General features: G+C 34.5%; 1 protein-coding gene and 1 long non-coding RNA gene across 12 annotated transcripts in view; one reads left to right on the top strand and one right to left on the bottom strand.

Annotated features, from left to right (window-relative positions):
• The first annotated feature begins 37 nt into the window (after window positions 1-37).
• Window positions 38-3,875, top strand: LOC141377523 (uncharacterized). Its single transcript, XR_015507504.1, has 3 exons — window positions 38-890; window positions 1,005-1,238; window positions 2,155-3,875. It is a non-coding gene; the product is annotated as an uncharacterized LOC141377523 (long non-coding RNA).
• The window catches only part of shtn3 (shootin 3), a 50,142-nt gene continuing 29,202 nt past the window's right edge, over window positions 2,403-23,342 (bottom strand). For 8 of the 11 annotated variants that reach the window (XM_087281491.1, XM_087281499.1, XM_087281493.1 and 5 more), the window contains 11 exons: window positions 22,367-22,448; window positions 20,883-20,977; window positions 20,494-20,640; window positions 14,246-14,399; window positions 13,960-14,119; window positions 13,776-13,846; window positions 13,545-13,648; window positions 9,864-9,950; window positions 9,488-9,608; window positions 8,853-9,129; window positions 2,403-6,525 (listed from right to left, as the gene is read on the bottom strand). In XM_087281491.1, the coding sequence (XP_087137617.1) occupies window positions 6,381-6,525; window positions 8,853-9,129; window positions 9,488-9,608; window positions 9,864-9,950; window positions 13,545-13,648; window positions 13,776-13,846; window positions 13,960-14,119; window positions 14,246-14,399; window positions 20,494-20,640; window positions 20,883-20,977; window positions 22,367-22,448 (1,443 nt within the window). In that variant the 3' untranslated portion in view covers window positions 2,403-6,380. Of the gene's footprint in view, window positions 6,526-8,852; window positions 9,130-9,487; window positions 9,609-9,863; window positions 9,951-10,811; window positions 10,827-13,530; window positions 13,649-13,775; window positions 13,847-13,959; window positions 14,120-14,245; window positions 14,400-20,493; window positions 20,641-20,882; window positions 20,978-22,366; window positions 22,449-23,342 lie in introns of all 11 variants that reach the window. The other 3 variants (XM_087281492.1, XM_087281495.1, XR_015507494.1) reach the window with 2 other exon arrangements.

The following is a 23,342-nucleotide window of genomic DNA, read 5'->3' as shown; positions in this document are numbered from 1 at the left end:
TGCATGAGGGCAAATAAAAAACAAATATATGATCAGCAGTTTCACTAGGGATACAAATCTTAAATTTAAAATGATGATATAAAATGAAAAAAAAATCACAAAAGTAAACATTATGAGATAAACAGTTAACAGTGAAGAAATTTTATTATTTTTTTTTGTAAAAATTGCTATTAGGTTAAAAAAATGACAAAATATGAAAATGTGCTAATTTGTTATGAATGTGATAAATAAGTTGAAATGATGGGGTAAACATTGTGAGATGAAAATCCTAAATCAAATAATGGTCAATTAAGAGAAGGTCAAAATTATATTATATCTCATAAAAATGAAACAAAAGGTTTGTATTATGCCAAAAGTTCATATAAGTGTGAAGTACAATCATAGGTCTACCAAATCTAAGTAAACTAGGCTAGGCTATAGGCAAAAAGCTTTGAAAACATTGAGATAAATAAAAATGTCAAAACTGTCAAATGTCAAAATCATGGAATATGAGCTATATATAATTTAAGCCAAAAGCCTCATTTATAAATCAGATCATTTAAACTTCAGTCAGTGGCCTACTGTGTTTTATGTTGTTTGTTAAATTGTCTTCTCGTGTAATGGAAGAACTCAAAGTCAGGTCACTGTGGTAGGCTACTTTGGATGGTTGTAGGAACTTTAGAAAGTCAGGAGTAGCTACATATAAAAATAAAGTTTATTTTCTGTGTACTTTGTGTAAGTAGTTTTGTCATCAGTGTTTTTGGTAAAGAGGACATCAGTTCGCGGGCAGAGTCCATGGTCAATCCACGTACAGCGCTGACTCCCACTGACCACACGGCGGAGCTCCATCCTCCTAATAATATCCAGTGCACTTCGGTGAGGGAGAAGTCGAAGTGGATGAGGTTGTGGAGGTTGGCTTCTTTCGTCTATTTATCTCCAATAAATATTTTACAAATACAGATGGATGACTTTTCAAACTTCAATGAAGTGTCATACTTGTTAGAATGCTGTTCATTATTTATCAGGGGTCACCACATCAGAATGAACCACCAACTTATCCAGCATAGCCTATGTTTTACACAGTGGATGTCCTCCCAGCTGCAATCCAGTACTGGAAAACACCCATACACTTTTGTATTCACACACTACATATACAACGGCCATACAAACCTGTACCGCATGTCTGGACTGTGGGGGAAACTGGAGCACCCGGAAGAAACCCACGTCAACACAGGGAGAACAGGCACCTCAAGTGACAAGTGAGTCTATGATTATATTTTGACCATGGAACAAACAAATGTCATCAGTTTCTCATTGCAGAAATCTGATCATCATAAAGCCATTATTTAGTGAGATTACGCTGTATTCTCCTTTTCCTCTCTGCTGGTGCACATGCAGGTTCTGTTTCCCACAAGCAGATCTAGTTGCATTACCTGCTAATGTCCTCATGTATACTTCAGTGCGCTCTTTGTAATGTTTTGCACTCTTTTGTTTTTACCGCACAATGTTAAATTGAACCAATGCCCCTTTTACTATACAAACTACTGAGAGATTCCAGAAAAAAAATAATTAATGAAAATATTGAGCACAATTTTATGGAGCCAGATCTGTCTCAAAAATAATATGTTAACTAAATAAGACTCATGCATGCACAGCACAATTCAATTTTACAAAATTCAGTTTGTAAATTCAAAACACAATTCATAAATACAACACACAATTTGAAAAATAACAAGTAAGAATTATAAATATTTTCATTAAATTAACTGCATGTTTATTTTTGTCAATCGTGCTTTAAATTTATGAATTGGATTTGTGTATTTATTAATCGTGGTTTGAATTTACGAATTGGATTTGTGCATTTTTGAATCGTGTTTTGAATTACGACTTGGATTTGTGTATTTATTAATTGTGTTTTGAATTTACAAATTTGATTTATTTATTTTTTAATTGCATTTTGAATTTACGAATGGTATTTGTGCATTTTTGAATCGTGTTTTGAATCTACGAATTGGATTTGTGTCTTTACGATTTGTGTTTTGAACTTGCAAATTAAATTGCAGAAATGTGACTTGTGTTGTGGATGTCATTCATTCATTCATTCATTCATTCATTCATTCATTCATTCATTCATTCATTTTCTTTAATTGAATTTTTTTTTTCTTCATTAACCAGGGGTTACCTCAGCGGAATGAACCTCCAACTTATCCAGCACCTGTTTTATGCAGCGGATGCCCTTCCAGCCGCAACCCAACACTGGGAAAGTGTTGTGGATGCATGAATTATATTTTGTAAATGTATTGTTTTTGAGATTGATCTGGCTCCATACAATTTACATACAAAATTTGTCTATTGTAAGTGTAACTGTGGTGCTGATATTCATTCAAAAACTATAAATAAAAAGAGGTATAGGGAGGACAGTCTGTATTTCGTCATAAGTTTATTCAGTTTAAAAGGTATATTGAAGAGGGAGAATTCAGTCAATTCAAATAAAAACAGGTACACTCAGTTTAACCTTCAAAACACACTCATTTTCAAAACCACAAGTCAGATCAATCGCCTCAATCACAAAGTTCTTATACAAAATCAAGCCAACACTCCAATAAGGCTGAAAAGGAAGAAGTGGTGCAAACAGTAAGGCCAAAACACATTCCAGAGGTGGTGGGAAATTAAGGAGCAATGTAAAGCAGTCTCCTACATAAAAAAGATCACGTCAATGTGAATTATAAGAATCTTTAGTGACGACAGTGTGAAAACAAGAATATGTAATAAAACAACTCAGCGTTTCTGACTCTACTAGATACAAAATTGCAATCATAAATAATTCAGAATTTGCAATCCAACATTGGGCCATGTCAAATATTATTGCAGTTGTCCAATAGCAAGATGTCAGACCGCCCGGCTAATAAATAGTATATTTGAAGAACGTTTTGCTTATGTTCCCATTAAGGTCTAAAAACTTGACTTCTGAGAGTGTTTGCACTTTTAGTTTGGTTCTCTTAGTTTGCTTGATCCGCTTCAGTGTAGCAAATATATAAAATGCTGAGTTGTTTCAAGCAAACTGTGGCTAAAATATGGACAAGTCCAATCACGGGGTTAAAAATGTAAGTTAATTCGTTCATTCATTTGTTTTCCTTTGGCTTAGTCCATTATTTATCAGGGGTTGCCACAGTGGAATTGATTGGCAACTGTATGTTTTACAGAAACCCTTCCAATTGCAACACAGTACTGGAAAACACCCATACACTCTCACATTCACACACTATGGCCAATTTAGTTAATCCAATTGACTTATAGCATGTCTTTAGACTGTGTGGGAAACCGGAGCACCTGGAAGAAACCCACGCTAACACAGGAAGAACATGCAAACTCCACACAGAAACGCCCAGTGGTCCACCCGGGACTCGAACCAGCAAGCTTCTTGCTGTGAGGTGACAATGCTAAACACTTAGCCACCTTGCCACCCAAAAAAGTGTAAGGTATAATAATAAAAATGAAAAGAAAAATAATAAATAATAATTTTTTGGATTTGCCTAGGTTTGACCAAAGTTTCGGTTGAAACAACTCAGTGTACATTTGGTATTAATTCACTTAATGTTCATACTAAGTGCATTAAAAACATACCTACAATGTTCCAAATGTCATATTTTTTCAAATTGAACATGTTTTTTTGTTATAGAAATGTTAGAAAAACCATTTAGGGAACAATCTGTTATTTGTAATTTTGCAAACACTCTGGGAAAATGTTGAATGAACATCCAACTAAAAACCTTCCATGAATGATGTACAAATAACATTTATTTTGTGCTAGCAATAATAAAGACCTAGAGTGCATCCGAAATCGCATATTTTCCTAATGTCTAGTGTGCAAAAAAAAAAAAAAAAAAAAACATTAAGTGAGCCAAGTACATCTGAATTCTATAAATATTCTAAGAAAATGTATGAATGCAACTGATGCAGATGGTTATAATAACAACAAGGAGGATGTAGTATATCTAAATTATATTCAAACTTCTCATATTTATACAATATAAAACATACTTTTCTAACAGTCACAATAAATTATGTTTAAAGTACGTTAATATTCAGTGTATAATAAAGTACGCTGAATATTAATTACAGTACCTAAACGAGCAGTATGCGATTTCGGATGCAGTACTAATAACTTTTAACTAACATTCTAATAACATTACTAGATGTTTGTTTATATCTGTCTATCCACAACATCAGCCAACGTTCTGAGAATGTTCCCTTTTAGCTGAGCAATAAGCACTGGACAACTGAAATGGCCAGAACCCAACTGTCTCATAAATATATTAACCACATCATACTTGATCCACTTAGAATCACAAGGCAAATATTTGCAGTAATTAAAGGCAGCCTGATCCTGCACGATATTACAATTCGCAGATGATATTGCATTGGAACAGCTCAGAGTTAGTGAGCAGATCAAATCAAGATGCAACTGTCAACCAAAGCCAAACTTTCGTACAGTGCATTCATGCAGTGCAAAACGAGTGGAAGACATCGGTGTGTAGCCCTCCGTGATTTGATGGTATTCATTTTCCTAATGTCTAGGATGTACGATTACAGATCCCCAAGAGGTCAGTGGGTCTTGAGAGGTAGACAGAACAGACCACCACAGTTCCTCTGTGAGGTAAGAATCGCTTGCATGGCTTATAATTGCATCCCTTGATTAATTTGGATAGTCTAGTCCTCACTTTTTTTTTGTTCTATAACAGCAAAGGTGCCATGATGTGCAGTGCAGTGATTCATTAGGGATTGTTTTGCTGCTTTGCATTGACTGTGAAGTATATTCTGTACTACCAGCAACATCTGCCATTGGTCAAATCGGAATCTTTATGTAAATAAAATAGTGTTGTTATTGCCAATGTGAGAGCAATTTTTCATAAAACATAAACAAAATGAGATCTTTCAAATCTTAAATTGTGTATATCATTGTTTCAAATGAACAGAGATAATGTGAAGGCTATTACTGCAAAGAATGCTTTTCTTATACTTAGATTTGTTGTCTTGTTTCTAGTCCAAATATCTAAACATTTTTAAATCAAGAAGCTTTCGCTAGACAAGCAAAACATGTTGAGCTCTATTTTAACGATCTAGGTGCAAAGTCTAAAGAGCATGCAGCAAAAGCATTAAGAGTGTTTGAAATCCACTTTTGCTATTTTAAGGATGGAAAAATATGATTTGCGCCCCGACACATGGTCTAACAAAGTTGTGCTTATTCTCTTAATGAATTATGGGTGCGTTTTGAGCATAATGTGCATTAAACCAATCAGAGTCTCATCTCCCATTCCCTTTAAGAGTCAGTTGCATCACGCCATGGTGCATTTGCTATTTATAAGGCGGACTATGTAAGTAAAAAAACTGAACGTTTCAACCCCAAGAAAACCATTAAACAGACCATCTATGTGAAGATAAAGAACGAACCTCCTCCATTTGGCCTCTTTACTTTCTCTTTACTTTACTTTCACTCTTTACTTTACTCCTTTACTTTCTTGGATAAAGAAATGGTGGAAACTCACTCTACAGAAGACATCCATTAGCCTATATATTCAATTTCATTTGTTAAGCGCAAAGATTTGTTTTCAAAGTATTTCTAATCTCAGTTCTTATTTCCAGCAAACGAATAAATAAACAATAATAACGAAGTGTTCTCAAAAAACTGAGTTAAATCCAAATATACTTCCCATTGCCCCATAAGGTGATGCATATATTACTAATAATATTCTAATAATGCTAATTATCATGAATAAACTGAAAAAAGCAAAAAACTTGATTATTTTCCTTATCCCATTGGAAGATTGTTAAGCTTCTTTTAAGGAAAAACTCACCTAATGTTGGCATATTATTTCTTAAAGCAAAACAATATTTTTTGCTTGTCTAGAAAATGCCTAATAATTATTTTTTTTTTTAGATATTTGGACTAGAAGCAAGATGAAAAATCTAAGTAAAGCATTTTTTGCAGTAAATGGATTGTTTTCTACCAATATTGTTCAGAGTAAACGCTGTTGCTAGTGGCACAGAAATAATCTATAATATTTAAAATGTCTTTGTTTGCATTCTTTTGAAAATACAACGATGAATCTAATAGCAACTATTGTGCTGGATTATTCTGAAGTGTATGACAGATGTCCCTAACATCTAAACAACCTGTGTTTATTGGTTAAAGGCAGATACAGTATTGTACAGTGAAAGGAAAAATGTGTTGCCTGGTAAGATGTTTTTTTCTTTTCAACTGTGATCAAGCTGCAAATGATGAAATGATCTTTCTATATTCATTTACAATATGAGAAGTTGGTTTTAAATTTGAAATGAACAAATGTAGAAAGCATGGTTTTGTGCAAATAATGCAGCTGTCCTTGCAGCGCCACTTGCCGTTAACACTCGGCGTCTGTGCTACTGTTTGCTGCATTGGGGCTTTGTGCAGACGAGCTGATGGTGGTTTGCAGGTCTCCGTGTGCAACTGAATGGCCAATCCCATTAGGCCCCGTCCACTTTTCAGGATCACCATCTTGACCTTCACTGATGAAATATAAGAAAAATGTATTACAAAATTTGTCTGGTTGTATATATCGCTTAGAGTAGACTTATAAGATATTGCTTTTTCTCTTTAAAGGGGACTTATTATGCAAAAATCACTTTTATAAGGGGTTTAAACAGTTGTGTGGAAACTGTACAAATATATTCAGCCTCTAATGGTAAAAATAAAATTATTTCACTTGATAAAAAGAGTCTGCAGAAACAACTGACATTCTCCCTTTTTATGTGTCATCAAAGGGGGAAAACCTCGCCTATAAGTGATGATTTCTTCTTCATTAGCATTAACAGCTTGAGTGAGAAGCAGCCCATCAATAGAGTTTTCATAAATATAATGTCAGCGATTAAGAGGATTATAAATGTGGTGTTTTAGGATGCACAAAGGAACATTGTAGTCTCCATAGACTGCCTTCTTCTGAGACATTTCTTTTGATATTTTTCAGTTTTTTACAGAGATAACATTAGTCCTGTTTTGAATCTGCTGCTATGCTGATGCATAGGTGTTTGTAGCTCCGCCCTCTTTTGAAAAGAGCACACTCTCATTTAAATTTAAAGCAACAGTCAACAAAATGGCACAATGTCTGAAAGGGGGGAATGTTAAAGTGTTATGATATATCTGTTAGCTTTTCTTTAAACTTCAGAACTAAAACAAAGAAATAATGTTTATAAACTAATTCTAAAAGATCTGAATTTAAACAAACAGGTTTAGAAATGTTTTCAAAATGACCTGCGTTTACACATTCAAAATGTTGATACATATGCCACGTAATTGCCATTGGTATTTGCCAGTATATGTAACGAAGGCCTGCTAGAGAAGTGCTATGCAGGTAAACTTCACTCCTCTGATCCCAAGAGATGCTCTAGAGCAGGGGTTCCCAAACCTTTCAGCCCGCGACCCCAAAAATAATCATATCAGTGGCTCGCGACCCCCATTTTTTAAGGTGGTTGTACTGTAAATATGTAAATGTTGCAGACACAACTATAGGCAAATATAAACATGAGCTTACTGACAACACAAAAATGCAACAGTCTATTAGCCATATAATGTTTTTTAAAGTCATTTATGGATTTAATTACATTTTGCTTTTAAAATTAAAGGCTGATGGCTGATTGTTATTTTTATGTTGTTGTTTCTTTAATGCAACTATTAACTATATTCTGTCGATTATGAATAAAATATGGTAATTCTAATAGTTTAATAAAATTTATTTGAGTTTTGGATATCACCAAGCGACCCCTTGTCATTGTCCCGTGACCCCCTAGGGGGTCCCGACCCTCACTTTGAGAACCACTGCTCTAGAGGCCTTTAGCCTCCTTGTTAGAGTAACCGACCCCCATGCAAAGAATTGCTGGTTAGATCCCAGCTCAGACCAGGTTGGGTGCAGTAGGACTGTTGAGTTACATATACATGCCATTGTTTTGTGTTTGTTCATGCTTGCCTTTAATCAACACCTCTCTAAACACGTATCATGTGCGGAAAATAAATGTATATAATCTAGTTCCAAATTAACAATGAGCTACATATGATTAAAACGTAATATTCTTAGTTTTTTAATTATATCATTTCAATCGAAACTGTAACAACCCAGCTATGAGGGACATTAAACCTTTGTTTTCATGAGCACGGACTGAGTCAAATTGATGCAAATGCTAAAGGCATGGTCTCAACAACCCTCCTTTGCCTTTGGGTGATACTTTTAAGCTGATCAAGTAGCAGGACTGCACTACTTCATTTGCACGCTTTGTTTTCATGCTACTAATATGCTGATGAGATCAGGGAAGAAATCAAGGGATCAGATGAGAAATTTACCCTACTTACAACAACACTTCATTTACATGCTTTTGTTTCCTCCTAAAACATATTACAGTCTCATTTTAGACTTGTGAAAAACTTTCAGACTCCAGTAGGCTCTTGCAGACTCGCTGACTTCTTGAAAATGCTGTATGACTGCAGAGTAACCAACCCGTCTCAATAAAGGAATTCTTCAGCGAGTTCAAGTCTCCTGGACTGGGTTCTCTCTTCATTTTATTTTATTTTTAACACATGCAAGTGGATGACGTCATTGTTTTCATAGACTCTCGTGTTCAGGTGTTTACACCAACACAACAATTGTTCTTTTTAAAAACTTGCACAATGTAACCCATTTTCAGATTCATGCAATTTCAGTCAAAAAATTATGTTTTAATATAAACTAAAAGGCACAATGTATTAAAAGTTTAACATTTTGGCTCAAAACGTTATGTAAACGATCCTTCAACGTATTTATTGTGTGACTGGGCTATAGAACTGAGCTGTGAGAGTGTAACCTTACCCCGAACAGCACCCGTTGGTGATCGGCTCAATGGGCTCTTTCTCTGTGAGGGATCTGCAGTCACTGTCTGTCTGAGCGGCTCCTTTGGACTCCATGCCAGAATCTGAGCTCTGTTGCACCACTGCTGGCTCTCGACCCGAGTCTGAGCTAGTTCTTGATCCTCGTTCACTGCCAGACAGAGAGCTGCTGCTTGGTCCTTCTGTGTCTTTGCCAGAGTCAGAACTGTGTCGGCCGTTTAGACTGTTCGAGGAGGAGACTTTACTCAGCTGCCCATTATCTACACAGCAACAGATGAGAGATTTTCAAAATGATAAAAAAATTAATAGATTAAAAAAGATTTGAACAGTAGACTTCCAAAAAAGACTGTACATTTACATAAAACATTTTCAGACATTTACAGATTCAACGACTCTCTGGATTCAGTTTTGTTTTAAATGCATTTATCTAGGGTTGAAGCTTTTATTTAATGTGATTTGTTAGTGAATGTCAGTATAATGCCATCATTTCTTAGGTTCTATACTTTATTTTTCATTCCTTTTTCATTTCCCTTTTTCCACACACTTCCTGTTACAATAGCAAATAAAGATTTTTAAACTCTTTTGTGTGTTCTTGAAAGATAGCGATTATTGCCTTGCCTTCTGCGCCAGTATCACAGGCCTGTTTGCGTCTCCTCCTCAGAATTACTTCCAGTTCACTGTCCTTTTTAACATGAGCTACTTCCTGGAAGCCACGGCTAGGACTCTTCTTCACTGTCTCCTAATGGTTCAGACAGAACAGAATATGATGTTCATTAATGTTTCATTGCTTTGTTTTGGCATCCTAGTATTTCTAAGAGAATGCATACTAGTATAGTATACTGTGCATTTTTTGTGCAGCTGATACTGAGCACTGTATCAATTATTACATGACTGTATTGTATACAAACAGATAGTGGACCAGTCTGTGGATCAGTGGATGACCCTGTAATAAAACTAAACTGAATGGCATGCAGCTGATAATAAGAAATCCCACCAGAATGCCTTTCAGCTCCTCCATTGCACTTTCCTGGTGCTTCTCTTCCACTGCTGCAGCTGCGGCTGCTGTCACAGGGCTTGGCAGCTGTTGATCAGAAACAGAAACATGTTTCCCTTATATGATGAAATCCCAAGATATTTCTCAAATAACATTTCATGATATAATAACTGTTTTTATTGACATTAACTAAAACCATTTAAAAAATGTTGGTATCTAAAATCAAGCTGAAAATATAATGATAAAAAAACAAAGATAAACAATGAAGATGTTTAAAAAAACAATAGTAAAAAAAAATCAACTAAATAATGAAATAAAAGTTGTAGCAAAAATATTAACACTATAAATAATTAAATATAATAGAAAAAACCTTCATTAACCTAATTTGTTAACCTAAAACAGTTATATTAAAAAACAGTATAAAAATAAAAATAAAACAATAAAATAATAAAAATATATTCAAAATAATTGTATAAACGATGGTGAAACAGATCACCAAAATATTACTTGCAGTACAAATCATCAAAAAACAACTTTGAAAATGACTTAAAACCAGCAAACATTTTCTATGGACAATGCCTAAAAGACAAAAAAAAAAAAAAAAAAACAATAAGCCTGTGTAATGGTTAGCAGACAATCTCTAAAGTCAGGACTGTATTGATCTGCTATACTGTACAGCCCCCCTGAGCCTAAAGAAAATCTTGATTGCTTTGCCCATCAATAACTTAAACAACATGGATCCCCCATCAGCCTATAGTGTAGAAGTCTATACACAAAATACTTTAATGACTCGACCCTTCCTGAGTGAAAATGAACCATTTCTGCAAGGTCTTTATATTGACTTAAATTCTGCTGAGGTGTAAAAGGATTTCCTTTGATTGGAATGAAGGAACATGAGCAGTTTAACGCTGATGTTATACACTGAACGTTATTTGCGATTTCACATACCTTTGTGCCAAATCTCTGCAGCAGATGATGGTAAAGAGAAAACACAAAAGACCTTCATTCAGTGCAAAACTAACATTTAAATGAAGGGTGATATAAGGGATTTTGAATGGTGCATGTTTGCTAGTGTCAGAGGACCAGGTCTGAGTATTTCTGAAATTGCTGTTCTACTGGGACTTTCATGCACAACCAATACATTCTCACTCCTGACTCGTCACATATTGACACTCAGTCAAACCCTTCTTGTTCCTTTTTGATGCTTCTGATGCTAGGGGTAAACCTCTATCATGATTTCACAACACAGGGTCCTCCGTTTCTTTAAATGAGTAACCTTCGGCGTTGATATGCTGATGCGAAAGACATTGGCAGTTTTATTGTTATAATTAATTTACATAATAGAGAACATTTTTGCCATTATTAAGATGTGAGTTTACTGAGAAGTAAACAGTAAAACGGTTTTATTTATATTTCACTTTTTATGAACATAATCTAGCTTCTAGCGCTTAACCTAACTATAAGTCAATATAAAACAGAGTATATCAATCAGATACAACTACATTTACATTTTATTCAAAAGATATTAAGTTATTTCTGGGAGAATGGGTTCTATGCACAGCTAGAGTTTAAAAACCAACGATAAACTTCCGGTGAAAGCTTACACTGTAAAAAATACAGGGTTTCACACAATTCATTCATGTTGTCCCAAAACAAATTGATTAAGTTAACTTAACAAATTTATGTGCGTTGAACATAAAAAAATTAAGTTGTCCCAATGAAAATGAAGTTTTGTTGTGTTGTTTGAATTGTGTTGTTTCAGCTCATTTTAATTAAGTAGATTGAACAAGCAAAAAACTAAATATTTATTTTTTGAGTGTAAAGTGACTATTTTCAACTTCACAAGGTTGTTTTTACAGCATCGATGTTGCAATGTAATTACAATCCATTCAGTTAAATAGACTTGACCATTCATTTTGTTGTTCAAGCGTAAAACAAGATGAAAGATCGTTGTAACCTCTAGCACCGTCAGTAGCAATAGCCTAGCGCAGATATTCCATTGAAAATACTGGAGTAAAATAGACTGTCATATTTTAATGACATGGCAGGGGGAAAATGGAATTTGATACAGTGCTTCTAGTCCGATTTAAGACCTACTTCATACCGTATATCTGACAGACAGGGAAGATCACTGATTTTAAAAGAAATCAGATCTTAAACGCTACAATTTTGTAATGGAAAGACAGTTCACTGGAAGCCTCTGGACTGCCTGGCTGAAAATTAAAAGTCTGTGTGCATTTAGACCATTGACATGAACACCGTCTCCATGTGCCATACAGGGATGCGTTTCCCAAATAACGATGTAACTAGTGGCTGAACTATCATAGTATGATGCATCGTTTGGGAAAAGAACGATGTAGTGACGAGTGTTTCCCAAAACCGCAGTTTCTCTGTTGCAGATCCATCGTTTGAACCATGTTAATTATTACGTAAAACTAATGTTTGCGTTTCAGATATTACAGAGAACGATACATATTGTATTCTAAAACATAAAATCACTTACAAAAGCTAACACGATTCTAAAATCATATATTAATCACTTAAATAAATAAATAACAAGGCTATTTATTAAGAAATAAAATCTAATATTTATTATTTATTAGGAAATGAAAAAAAGTCCTACTTTAATAATAATATTAATAATGATGATGATGATTGTTATTATTATTATTATTATTATTATTAAGTAGGATATTGTTTATTTATTTATTTTATTTTTATAAAAGTCTACTTTTACAATTTGACACATGCAAACCACTGCAGAAATGTTCTAACAGACAGGCCAATGTCATATACAGTACATATACTTAATAAATAATAAATTTAAAGCATTAACGTATGCTGTGTTTTTTGTTTTCACAAGCTTTGGAGACATAACATAAATTCCGCTTTTAAATAATAGGTCACCTATAGTTTTCCTATAGTTTATAGAGTCACTTTGTAAGAAGCACAATTGTAAACATGAAGATCGCTAAATCTGAAGCGTAACTTTGAAAGAAAATGACACTTAAAAGTTATGACTTTAATGCTTTTTTTTACATAATTCCAAGTTTAAATGTTAGAATGTTCTAAATAAATAGGGCATAGGGGAATAACTGGGAAAAAAACACAGCCAGGAACTATTTTTTTAAACTACAGCTCCAGAGGGGTAGTTGCAAACATACAAGTTTGCGACACAGTTTGCGAATGTTCGTTGGAACGATGGATTTGGGAAACGTTAAATCAACAAACTATGTTTGTAACGATGTAACTTGCGACCTTAGTTGGCTAACGATGGTTTTCGAAAACGCACGCCAGCTCAGATGTTGTCTGTCACAAATTTAAATATTGCCACTGGAAAAATAACATCTCACATGATCTTCTGTGGTCAAACACTATTGGACAATGCTAATGTGCTATTGGCATATAGTGACAGAGAACATTTTTACAATGTCTTTACTTCCTTTTCTGCAATTTGAACATCTCCGGACCATTACTATCTACAGACGATGAGGGAGCTCTCACATTTAAATACTCTAAAACATCTTAATTTGTGTTCCGAACAAGAGTGAAGGTCTTAGGAGATACAACATGAGGTTGAGTAATTAATAGCAGAATTGTTATTAACTAACCTTTTAGGAACGTGCTCAACATCACTTAAAGTTAACAAGTAAACTCAGAATTTTGCGTTTCACAACTCACCTTAGTGTCCTGACTCTTCACAGGCCTGAGAACAACCCCATGTTTAATTCTTTCCATCATTTCATTGACAGCTTTCACTTTGACATCATCCACAGCTTCATTTACTGCATCGGGGGGGGGGGGGGGGGGGGGGGGGGGGAATAAAAAAACGTTGTGTTTGTCAGGGAGCCAATAATAGGGCAACAGCATAAAAATACACTGTTCTGTCTGTAGGCAATAGGGGACAATCACCTGGGGCCTGCTCTAGTTTTGGAGTTCCTTTACCTCCCTTGGAAGACTTCCTCATAATCGCAATGAGAGAGCTGCCATAATGAAAGAGATGTAATTAGATGTTTACAGCTGGCATAAAGAATGACATTCTTCTTAATGAGTGAATCTGACTGCTTGGCGTCAGTGCAGTAAAATGGGGCGTTACCTGAGGGGGTTGCAGCGGGATGGAGGAGGCGGGGGAGGTGGAGGAGGAGGGGGTGGGGGAGGTGGAGGAGGTTGGGGAGGTGGGGCCGGGGGCGGAGCAGTCCCGGGGGAGGGACCTGATGCTGAGTCAGAGCTTGTCCTTGCCTCCTGCAGATCTTTAACTGTGACAAACCACAAAAGGATGCCAGGATATTACTCTTAGGTGGATCGCTGTAGGTTATATTTTAATTCTCTGTTGTAGATGTTTAAGTATCTGGTTCTTATATAAAAAAAATCCTTAGTTTTACCTTTCTCTTCCAAAATAGTGTTTTTCTTTTCTTCCTCTTGTAGTCGTCCCTCTGTCTCTTTCTTCTCTTCATCTAATATTTCCAGTTGTCTCTGCAGTTGAACCAGCTGCTTACGTAAAGCACATTGTTCCAGTTCGGTCTCTAGAGCCTTTACCTGTAAAAAATGCAAATATGGTGTGCTCAAATCATGTCGGAAAGAACATTCCTATGAGTTGCATTTAAATGTTGCTTCAAGGTATCATATTGGTTTCTCTTTTTTCCAGGATTTCAAAGTTGTGAAAGAGTCACTAGCTGAGTTTCAATCACCCTGTTTAATGCACATTTTGAAGTATCGTATGAGAAAAACACTGGACTTTTGTGAAAAATGGTTAAACACCAATGATGAAAATGCATTTGCTGAATAAACTGATGAAAGTGAACATTACACCAACATGACTAATCAGCCTCTCCATTATGTTTGTCTTGTTTATTGTTGGTTAACAATATTACAGCCACCTTAACAACTTCATGGATATGCATCTTATTTACATTTGGGATTTTTACCTTTTTTTTTACTTTGAAAAGATTAATTTCATGTTTGCTTCACATGGCTACCCAGCAGGCACTGGACATCAACATGGTGTCAGATGTGTACCCCAATGTTGTGGGACGTTGCATTTTGTTTAGAAATAAAAATCAGGCTAACGTCAGAATTGAACGTCAGGCCGATGTCAATGTCCAGCGCTACACACTGCATTTTAGTTACTTTCCAACATCAAACCTAATAACAACAAAATAATAATGTCTGAAGGATGTTACAGCTTGATGTTGTATGCATGTTACCACTATGATTATCATATTTTGGTTGACATTCCTGATGAATAAATGTCAGTATTTGACATCAATATGACGGTGGATTAAGATGTTAGCTCTGGATTTTGGTCACTTTCCAACACAACCTAAAAACCACAACATATCATTGTCATTTTATGTCATCATTGGATGTCAAAATAACATTGTCATTAGACGCTGCCATCCTTAATCTAACCAATATTAAAATCTTAAGATGTTGTGTGCCTAATGGGTAGTCACAAAACTTGGCAAGTTAATGTAGCCTCTGTGTAAATGTTTTCCAGTATGTTAAACTATTTTTGTTATATTTGCTGTAAAAAAAACCAAATCAATGTAACATTTATTTGACCTTTCATGGTTTTAAAGTTTTTAATTAAATTTTTTATAGAAAGCACACATTGTGTTGAAAATATAATAAATCTGCATTAAGTTTTAAATAGATTTAGAGAAATTATGGTTTGGATATTTTTCAGAACACTAGAATATGGAAACATCTCTCAAATTCATTAATTTCCCTTTGGCTAAGTCTCTTTATTAATCAGGGATCGCCACAGCGGATTGAACAGCCAACTTAAGCAGGATATGCTTTACACAGTAAATGCCTGCAACCCGTACACCCATACACTCTCACATTTACACACACTACAGCCAATTTAGTTCATCCAATTCACCTATAACGCATGTCTTTGGACTGTGAGGGGAAGCCGGAGCACCCGGAGGAAACACACGCCAACACAGGGAAAACATGCAAACCCCACACAGAATTGTCAACTGACCCAGCCGGGACTCAAACCAGCGACCTTCTTGCTGTGAGGCAACAGTGCTAACCACTGAGCCACCGTGCCACCCCAACTATCAAATCACACAAAGTGATGTTCTAGCTCATTTTTGTTTTTCTACAATGAAAATTTCTAAAGATTCCCAAATCACAATACAATCTTTAAGAAGCAGAATTATATGTGACATAAGTCTTGTTTTCTGTCAAACTGATCAAAATTTGGTGAATTTATAAATAAAACAAGAAGGCTATACATGCCAATAGGCTCATAAATTTTATAAGTAATTTTCCATACCCAACTGACATATATTTATTATTTTTAAAGCAGAAAAGAACACCTAGAGAACATTCTTTATTATTCATTATGCAGTTTTTGTACCCACCCAAGTGATTTAAACACAAGCAATGTCATAATGATGACTTTCCAACCCATAAATATGAAGTTCCCAGGAGTATCCGATTAATCCAACATGGACAACCATAAACAACTTTTTATAAATGACTTGTTAAGACAGAAATCTACTTTTACTCAAACAAAACCCAAATGGCTGCAACAAAGTTGTCCTGACATTGGTTCAGAAATGGATCATATTTACAGTCTGACTTGTAAACAAGGCTTGGCTAGCATGGTCTATTGATTACGTGACGTTTTTGGATTTGAATTGTAGGTCAGACTCTATATTGACTGATGAAACATCAAACCTACCAATTCACAAACACTAGATCCCATTTGCCACCAAAAGCAGTAAAGTAAACCTGCAGTTGCAATTTTTCCATTGCATTTTTATCACCTCTAAGTGATTCCGTGCTTGTCCAATATGCTCAGATTGCAGGTGCAAAAAGTATCTGGAGATCTGGAAGTTCATCTACTATACTGAAGGAATCCTCAGATCATGACAGTTCCAGATGTCTCTTGTGGTGCTTTGAGATTTGTGTTGGTTTAATATAGTTGTGGTTTTGTTGATAGCCAACCAATCACATATGTTTGTTATTTAATGTGGTTTGTAAAGTATCACACTCTACTGCTGAGACTACAGATGTAGAAAACAGGAACCACAAGAGATCCTGGTGAAAATACTGTATCGTATTACCATGAGACCATATGCGTGAATTGAAAAATGAATGAGTGCAGTTTAGTCAACAGAAACTGTGCTGCATTACTACACTACCTGACAAAAGTCTTGTCACCATTTCAAGTTTTAAGAACAACAAATAATAACTTGACTTCTAGTTGATCATTTGGTATCATAAGTGGCTTAAATGAAAGGCAAATGCCTCTAGATTAAGCTTATTTTACCAAAATGAAATATGATCTTGTCTTGATTTTTAATTATGTTATTAGGACACTAAGGTTTAAATTTGCTTAGACAAAAGTCTTGTCTACATTATAGAATATGAAGTCATGGTGCAATGGAAAAATAATTAATATTGTGTATGACTCCCATGAGCTTGGAGGACTGCATCCAAACAGCTCTGCAGTGACTCAAATAACTTATTAATAAGGTCATCTGGAACAGCAAAGAAAGCGTTCTTGCAGGACTTACAGAACCTATCAAGATTCTTTGGATTCATCTTTAATGCTTCCTCCTTCATCTTACCCCAAACATGCTCAATAATATTCATATATTGTGAGTGGGCTGGCCAATACTGAAGCACCTTGACCTTCTTTGCTTTTAGGAACTTTGATGTGGAGGCTGAAGTATGAGAAGGAGTGATATCCTGCTGAAGAATTTGCCCTGTCCTATGGTTTGCACATATCTCAATGTTTCCATCCACTCTGCAGATCTCCTGCATTGTCACAATAACCAGCGATCCAGACTATGCTATTGCTAATGAGCTACATACAGTATCTGTCACTTTATTAAACTACAAATGCATTCATGCACTTTACACACACACACCTGTTCTTGATCTGCCATGATTGCAAACACACACAGCTGAAGCTGTTCGGGACTGCTTACATAGACTATTTAACTCTTGAACACACACACACATTGCTGAATCTTGTTGGTTTCATACCCTGTAACATTACAAAGCGCTTCCAGGTATAGTCTCTCCATGTTTTGACCCTTGCTTTATTTTAATGTTTATCCTGCCTGCCGCCAGCATCAACCATCTGCCTGCTACCTAACAACGCTTCCGGATTTCCTTGCATGTTCCAGTTTGCACCTGTCTGTGACCATTGCCTGCCTGACCATTCTTTGTTAATAAATCTTCATGTGGATTTTTGTCGTTCAGCATCCCTCTGATACACGCACGCCCCATACTGAATGTAACCCCAAACCATGATTTTTTCCTTCACCAAACTTAACTGATTTCTCTGAGAATCTTGGGTTGATGCAGGTTCCAATAGGTCTTCTGCAGTATTTGTGATGATTGGGATGCAGTTCAACAGATGATTCATCAGAAAAATCTACTTTTAGCCACTTGATCAACTAGAAGTCAATTTAATATTTGTTGATCTTAAAACTGTGATCGACAACAAGACGTTTGTCAGGCAGTGTATTTTGTGTTTCTGCTTTGTGCTATACTTTCTTTTGTTTTACATAATCAACACCAGTTTTTATTTTTTTTATGTATTCAGCGATTAACTGCTGTCAGACAACTGGATTTTTGATAGAATTTCAGGTCAATAAAAAATAAGGGTAATCAAATTGCCTAATTGTGTATAAGAAACAAGACTTTTCTCAGGTAGTGTATATCACTTCAATCAGATACCTGAATCAACTGTTTAAAAAAAGCCAACTTCATTGAATGCCTGGATATGTGTTTGCAAGATTAACATTTAAATGTTTTTTGTCTAAACACATCAATAAACTATAGATAAAATCATTTATTCATTTCAATTCAATCCCAGTTTATTTGTATAGAGCATTTCACAATAATTATTGTTTCATAGCAGCTTTACAAAGGTGCACATTATTACATTACAATCAAAATCATGAAAGTTATAGTTATTAGTTACTATGACTTTATTAGTTACTAATAACTTTGACTAGTTAAATAACTAATAGCTTTTAACAGTTAAAGTTATAATATATAAACATAGTTAACTTGTAGTAATATATTATATAGTTAAGGTCTATGTGTGCATGTGTAATTGTGTATTAAGTGTATGTGTCTAAATGCTTACAAGTGAATTCAGACAACATAATGTGAGAATTGTGAATAGATCTGTGGAAACATCTACAGAAATAACGACAATTAGAGGATTAATATTTATGAAAAGGATTTATGCCTGTGAAAAGCTCAAGCTTACAGCATTTAAATAACTGAAAAGGGGGTAATTCAATTTAATTCCATTGTCTAATTCTATCATGTAATCCATGATAATCCATTAGGTTTCAAATTTCTCCCTGTTTTTCCTATAAAAGCTAGTAAAACTGAAGGCTTTCTCTATTTTGATGATCACCTAACAGACATTCACTGCAAAAAAAGGTGGGTTCCAAAACACAATCAATTTGTGTTGGAACAACATGAAGGAATTCCGTTAATTTACTAGTTTTACAAATGTGGATTTAAAAAGTGGATTTAACATAAAACTTTAAAGTTGTCCCCAAAAACATCGAGAATTGTTTGTTATTTTTTTATGTTATTTCAACTAATTTTAATTTAGTGGTTTGAACAAACAGCAATCTTCATTTTTTGAGCATTCTAATAATAATACATGTTACTTTTTACTACTGTGCACTACTCGCCATCATAGTTGTAGTCAAGCATTAGTAGACCTTTAGGTTAATGTTAGTGTAAAATAAGATAACATGTACTTGCTTATAGTCAGTAAAACGTTTGCTCAGGGAAGTGAAATCAAGGCCATTATCACTTATTTTTTCTTTTTTTTCTGGGTTTTAAGCAAAGTCCTGCAAACACTTTCTTTTTAAGACATTTGGACCAGAAGATGGAGCTGTACCAGTGGAGAAGGCTGAGGGTCTGCTGTTTGTCCAATCATGTTTTTTTCTTCCGTCAAATAAAAAATATCACGTTTTTAAATCGATAGCTTAACAGGAAATATGCATTTAATTAATGCTCCGCTGTTATTACTATTTCACAAAACCTTTGTCAACATTTTAATAAAAGTGATTAGATTAAAGATTGTCTCATGATTATGACTTATTTCCTCCATCTCACTCGCGGTTCATGTGTGCGCGCGCTGCGTGTGATGAAAGAAAATGACAATGAACCTCAAAGCTCATTTGTTGACTTTTTGTATACAAATTTTGTTGGTCGCATATGATATTGCATTAATTTGCATACATTACTTATAAGCTGTAAAATGAAAGCCTCTGTTTGGTGCGGAGTTATCATTATACAAAAATCAAGAAAATCTTTGAATTTGTAGATTATGTAGGCTGTTTTAAAAACTGATATTATAAAAGAACTATTAATAACTGTATTTTTTCAAATGGAAAAAAGGTTGGTTTGTTGGTTGTAGCCTACACTAAATCATTAATAGCCTGTTTGTTAGGTTTATGACATGGCTCCAGACAGCACAGAGGCCATCAGTATCAGAATGACCAGAAATATCTTTCTTTCATTTTGCTTCTTTGGCAAAATATGTCTAGTAGTATTATCAATCCGAAAGGCTTTAAGCCTAAAACTCCTGTTTTGTGAATATAAATATTTCTTAAGGTTTGCCTACCTTCTCCTGGTGCTGCATTCTCTCTTCCTCTAATGTTTTGGTCACATTGGCCACATCTTCTAAAGCTTTGAGCAGTTGAATGCTGGGATCTGCCTGTTGGAGCAAGATCATGCTCTGTCTGTTTGCTTCTTTTTGCTTTACCATCATCTGAAAAAGAAAATGAACATGAGAAACATTGAGATGTTTAGATCCATTTTCCTTCTATAGCTACTGAGAAAACAAAACATTCTAATGTGACACAGACAGCAATAGAGAATTCATATTCATTCGTCAATAAATCCATGTATCATGTGTTTTGGTTGGATTGTGAGGTCAACAGGTCACAATATTTCAGAAGTTGACCTGTCAGCTGAGTTGATAAGGGTGAATACAGATGATTTGTCCTATACCTCATGTGCATAGGTCTCTGCTTTCTGCCTGAGGCTCTGCTCCAAATCCAGCTGCTCCTTCATGTTTTCATACTCAGTCGTGGCCACCATAGATACTAAAGAGATAAACAAATGTATTAGTTTATTGTTTTAATATTTATTTTATTTTTTTAGTATTTTTGCGTTTACTAATGATTGTTTTATTAAATGAAGTACAATTATTCCAAACTAGACACTAGACACATTACATTAATTGTAGTTTATACCACTCTCCAAGTTTATTATAATAATTTATTTTGCCTATTTTATATATATATATATATATATATATATATATATATATATATATATATATATATATATATATATATATATATATATATATATATATATATATCGTTGGCGGTTCATTCCGCTGTGGGCGACTCCTGATAAATAAGGGACTAAGCTGAAGGAAAATTAATGAATACATATATAAAGTATTTAATTATAAAAAACATTAACAATGACAAAAATGTTTCTTGAGCACTAAATCAAGATATTCGAATATATAAAGGCTTATAAATATATCAAGATTTTCAGTGTCACTAAAATTATAGAATAAATTAAAATAGACACAAATAAATTACAGTTGTACAAACACCACTTTTTATTATTACAATTGTATCGTATTTTATATATGAAAGAAATGCCAGCTTTAACCGAAACGTCATTAAGTAGAACCAAATTGTGTGTAATTTGTTATCATTTATTAACTATTTGTTATTTATGTTTTCCCAGAGCTGGGTTGCAGCTAGAAGGGCATCCGCTTTTTTTTAAAAAAAAAAATGCTGGATAAGTTGCCGGTTCATTCCACTGTGGCGACCCCTGATGAATAACGGAACTAAGCTGAAAAGAAAATGAATGAATGAATATTATTTATTCATCATAAATTATACAGACTTAGTATAATTTATTTGTTGTAGTCTCTTTTCTCTCACAATATTATTTGCTCGTACAACATAGAAATGGATGAAAATCTTAATGAACAGTGTGATTTGACACATCAGTATATTATACAACTTGTATATAATCACAATTATGCAAATAGCAGGTATTATATTCAACACAGTAGCAATTTCGTTCTTTTTTATCTTAAAACTTACTGTGATGAGCATATGAAGTACAGGTTCAGCCCAAGTCGGTGCATTACATGACCTGAGCGAAGCTGTTTCCTATATTCCAGCCAGAGTAATAAGGCAAATGAGCAAAGAGGGAGCTGAGAGGATGTCAAAACAAAGTGCATCACCCCCAGCTGGAACAGAGGGACTTCCTGTGGTGAATCTTTTACAGATAATTTGATCAGGGACTTTGACGTGCAGCCGGTAGTGAGTGGGCTGCTGGGGAGCATTAATCTTCTTGGAAGGCACATGCACAGATGCACAGCAGACCTTTGAGATGATGTCATGCATTTGAATACAAGTGAGGAAATGAAAGGGCTCAGTGCTCATAATGTCCACACTCACCCCTGTTGAACCTCTTAATGGTCTTGCTTTGCTGATCAATGGTTTTATAAAGCTCCTTCATCTCGGCCTGCTCCTTTTCCCTCTGCAAAAACATATTTGAGAAACTCTTAGCAAATGAAACCCGTTTAGGCATGGTTACCATGGTTATTATTATAGTTGTTTCAAGTTTTTATTTATTTCGATACTGTTTTAAATTTGCTGTACATTTTAGATCAGTTTCAGTGTGTTTGATGAATGGTTTAGCTAGTTTTATTCAAGTTTTTATATTGTGAACACATTTCTGTTTAGTTTTTATTAGTGGTGTCAAAAGATTAATCATGATGAATCACATCCATCCATAAATATATTTACTGTGCATATTTATTTTTATATAAAAACACACTTATGTATATATTTGAGAAAATGTTTCTTATTAGAAATTAAATATTTATATATAGTACAAATTATATATAAATATATGTATTTAAAGATTTTTTTCATATTTTTCATATTTTTTATTTATAAATACACAATATTTACAAACACAGTGAGTATACACATAATTTTTGATGCAATTAATCACGATTAATCCCTTGACAGTTTAAGTTTTATATAAAATGAGTTTAAATTTTTGTAATTCTAGTTTATTAAAGTTAATAGACCAAGAGGTAGACAAACAGATTATTATAAGTGAAGCTGCTGATGCTGTTTATAGAGGTGTTTACTGATCCTCTGCTGAGATTTTGAGAGATGTAATGTTTTAGTTGATTTCATCTAAAGCTGTGTCCAAGTCCAAGAAGGACGTCATAAAAACTTTCATTCTGCACCCTTAGGGGACGTCATTACAAAGTTTATTTGTCCAAAAGAAATGTTTAAAAGATGTAATTTGAACACAATTGTGTTTTGTTGGTAGAGCAAAGTTTAACATTTGCACTTAGAGTAACTTACATTTTGCAAACCTCTAATAGTAAAATATTTGTTTGAACAGACACTGAAC

Source organism: Danio rerio, chromosome 14 (genome assembly GCF_052040795.2).
Source record: "Danio rerio strain M-AB ecotype USA chromosome 14, GRCz13ab, whole genome shotgun sequence".
Lineage (NCBI taxonomy): Eukaryota > Metazoa > Chordata > Actinopteri > Cypriniformes > Danionidae > Danio > Danio rerio.
The sequence above is the reverse complement of the archived record's forward strand: the minus strand, read 5'-3'. Positions and strand labels throughout refer to the sequence as shown.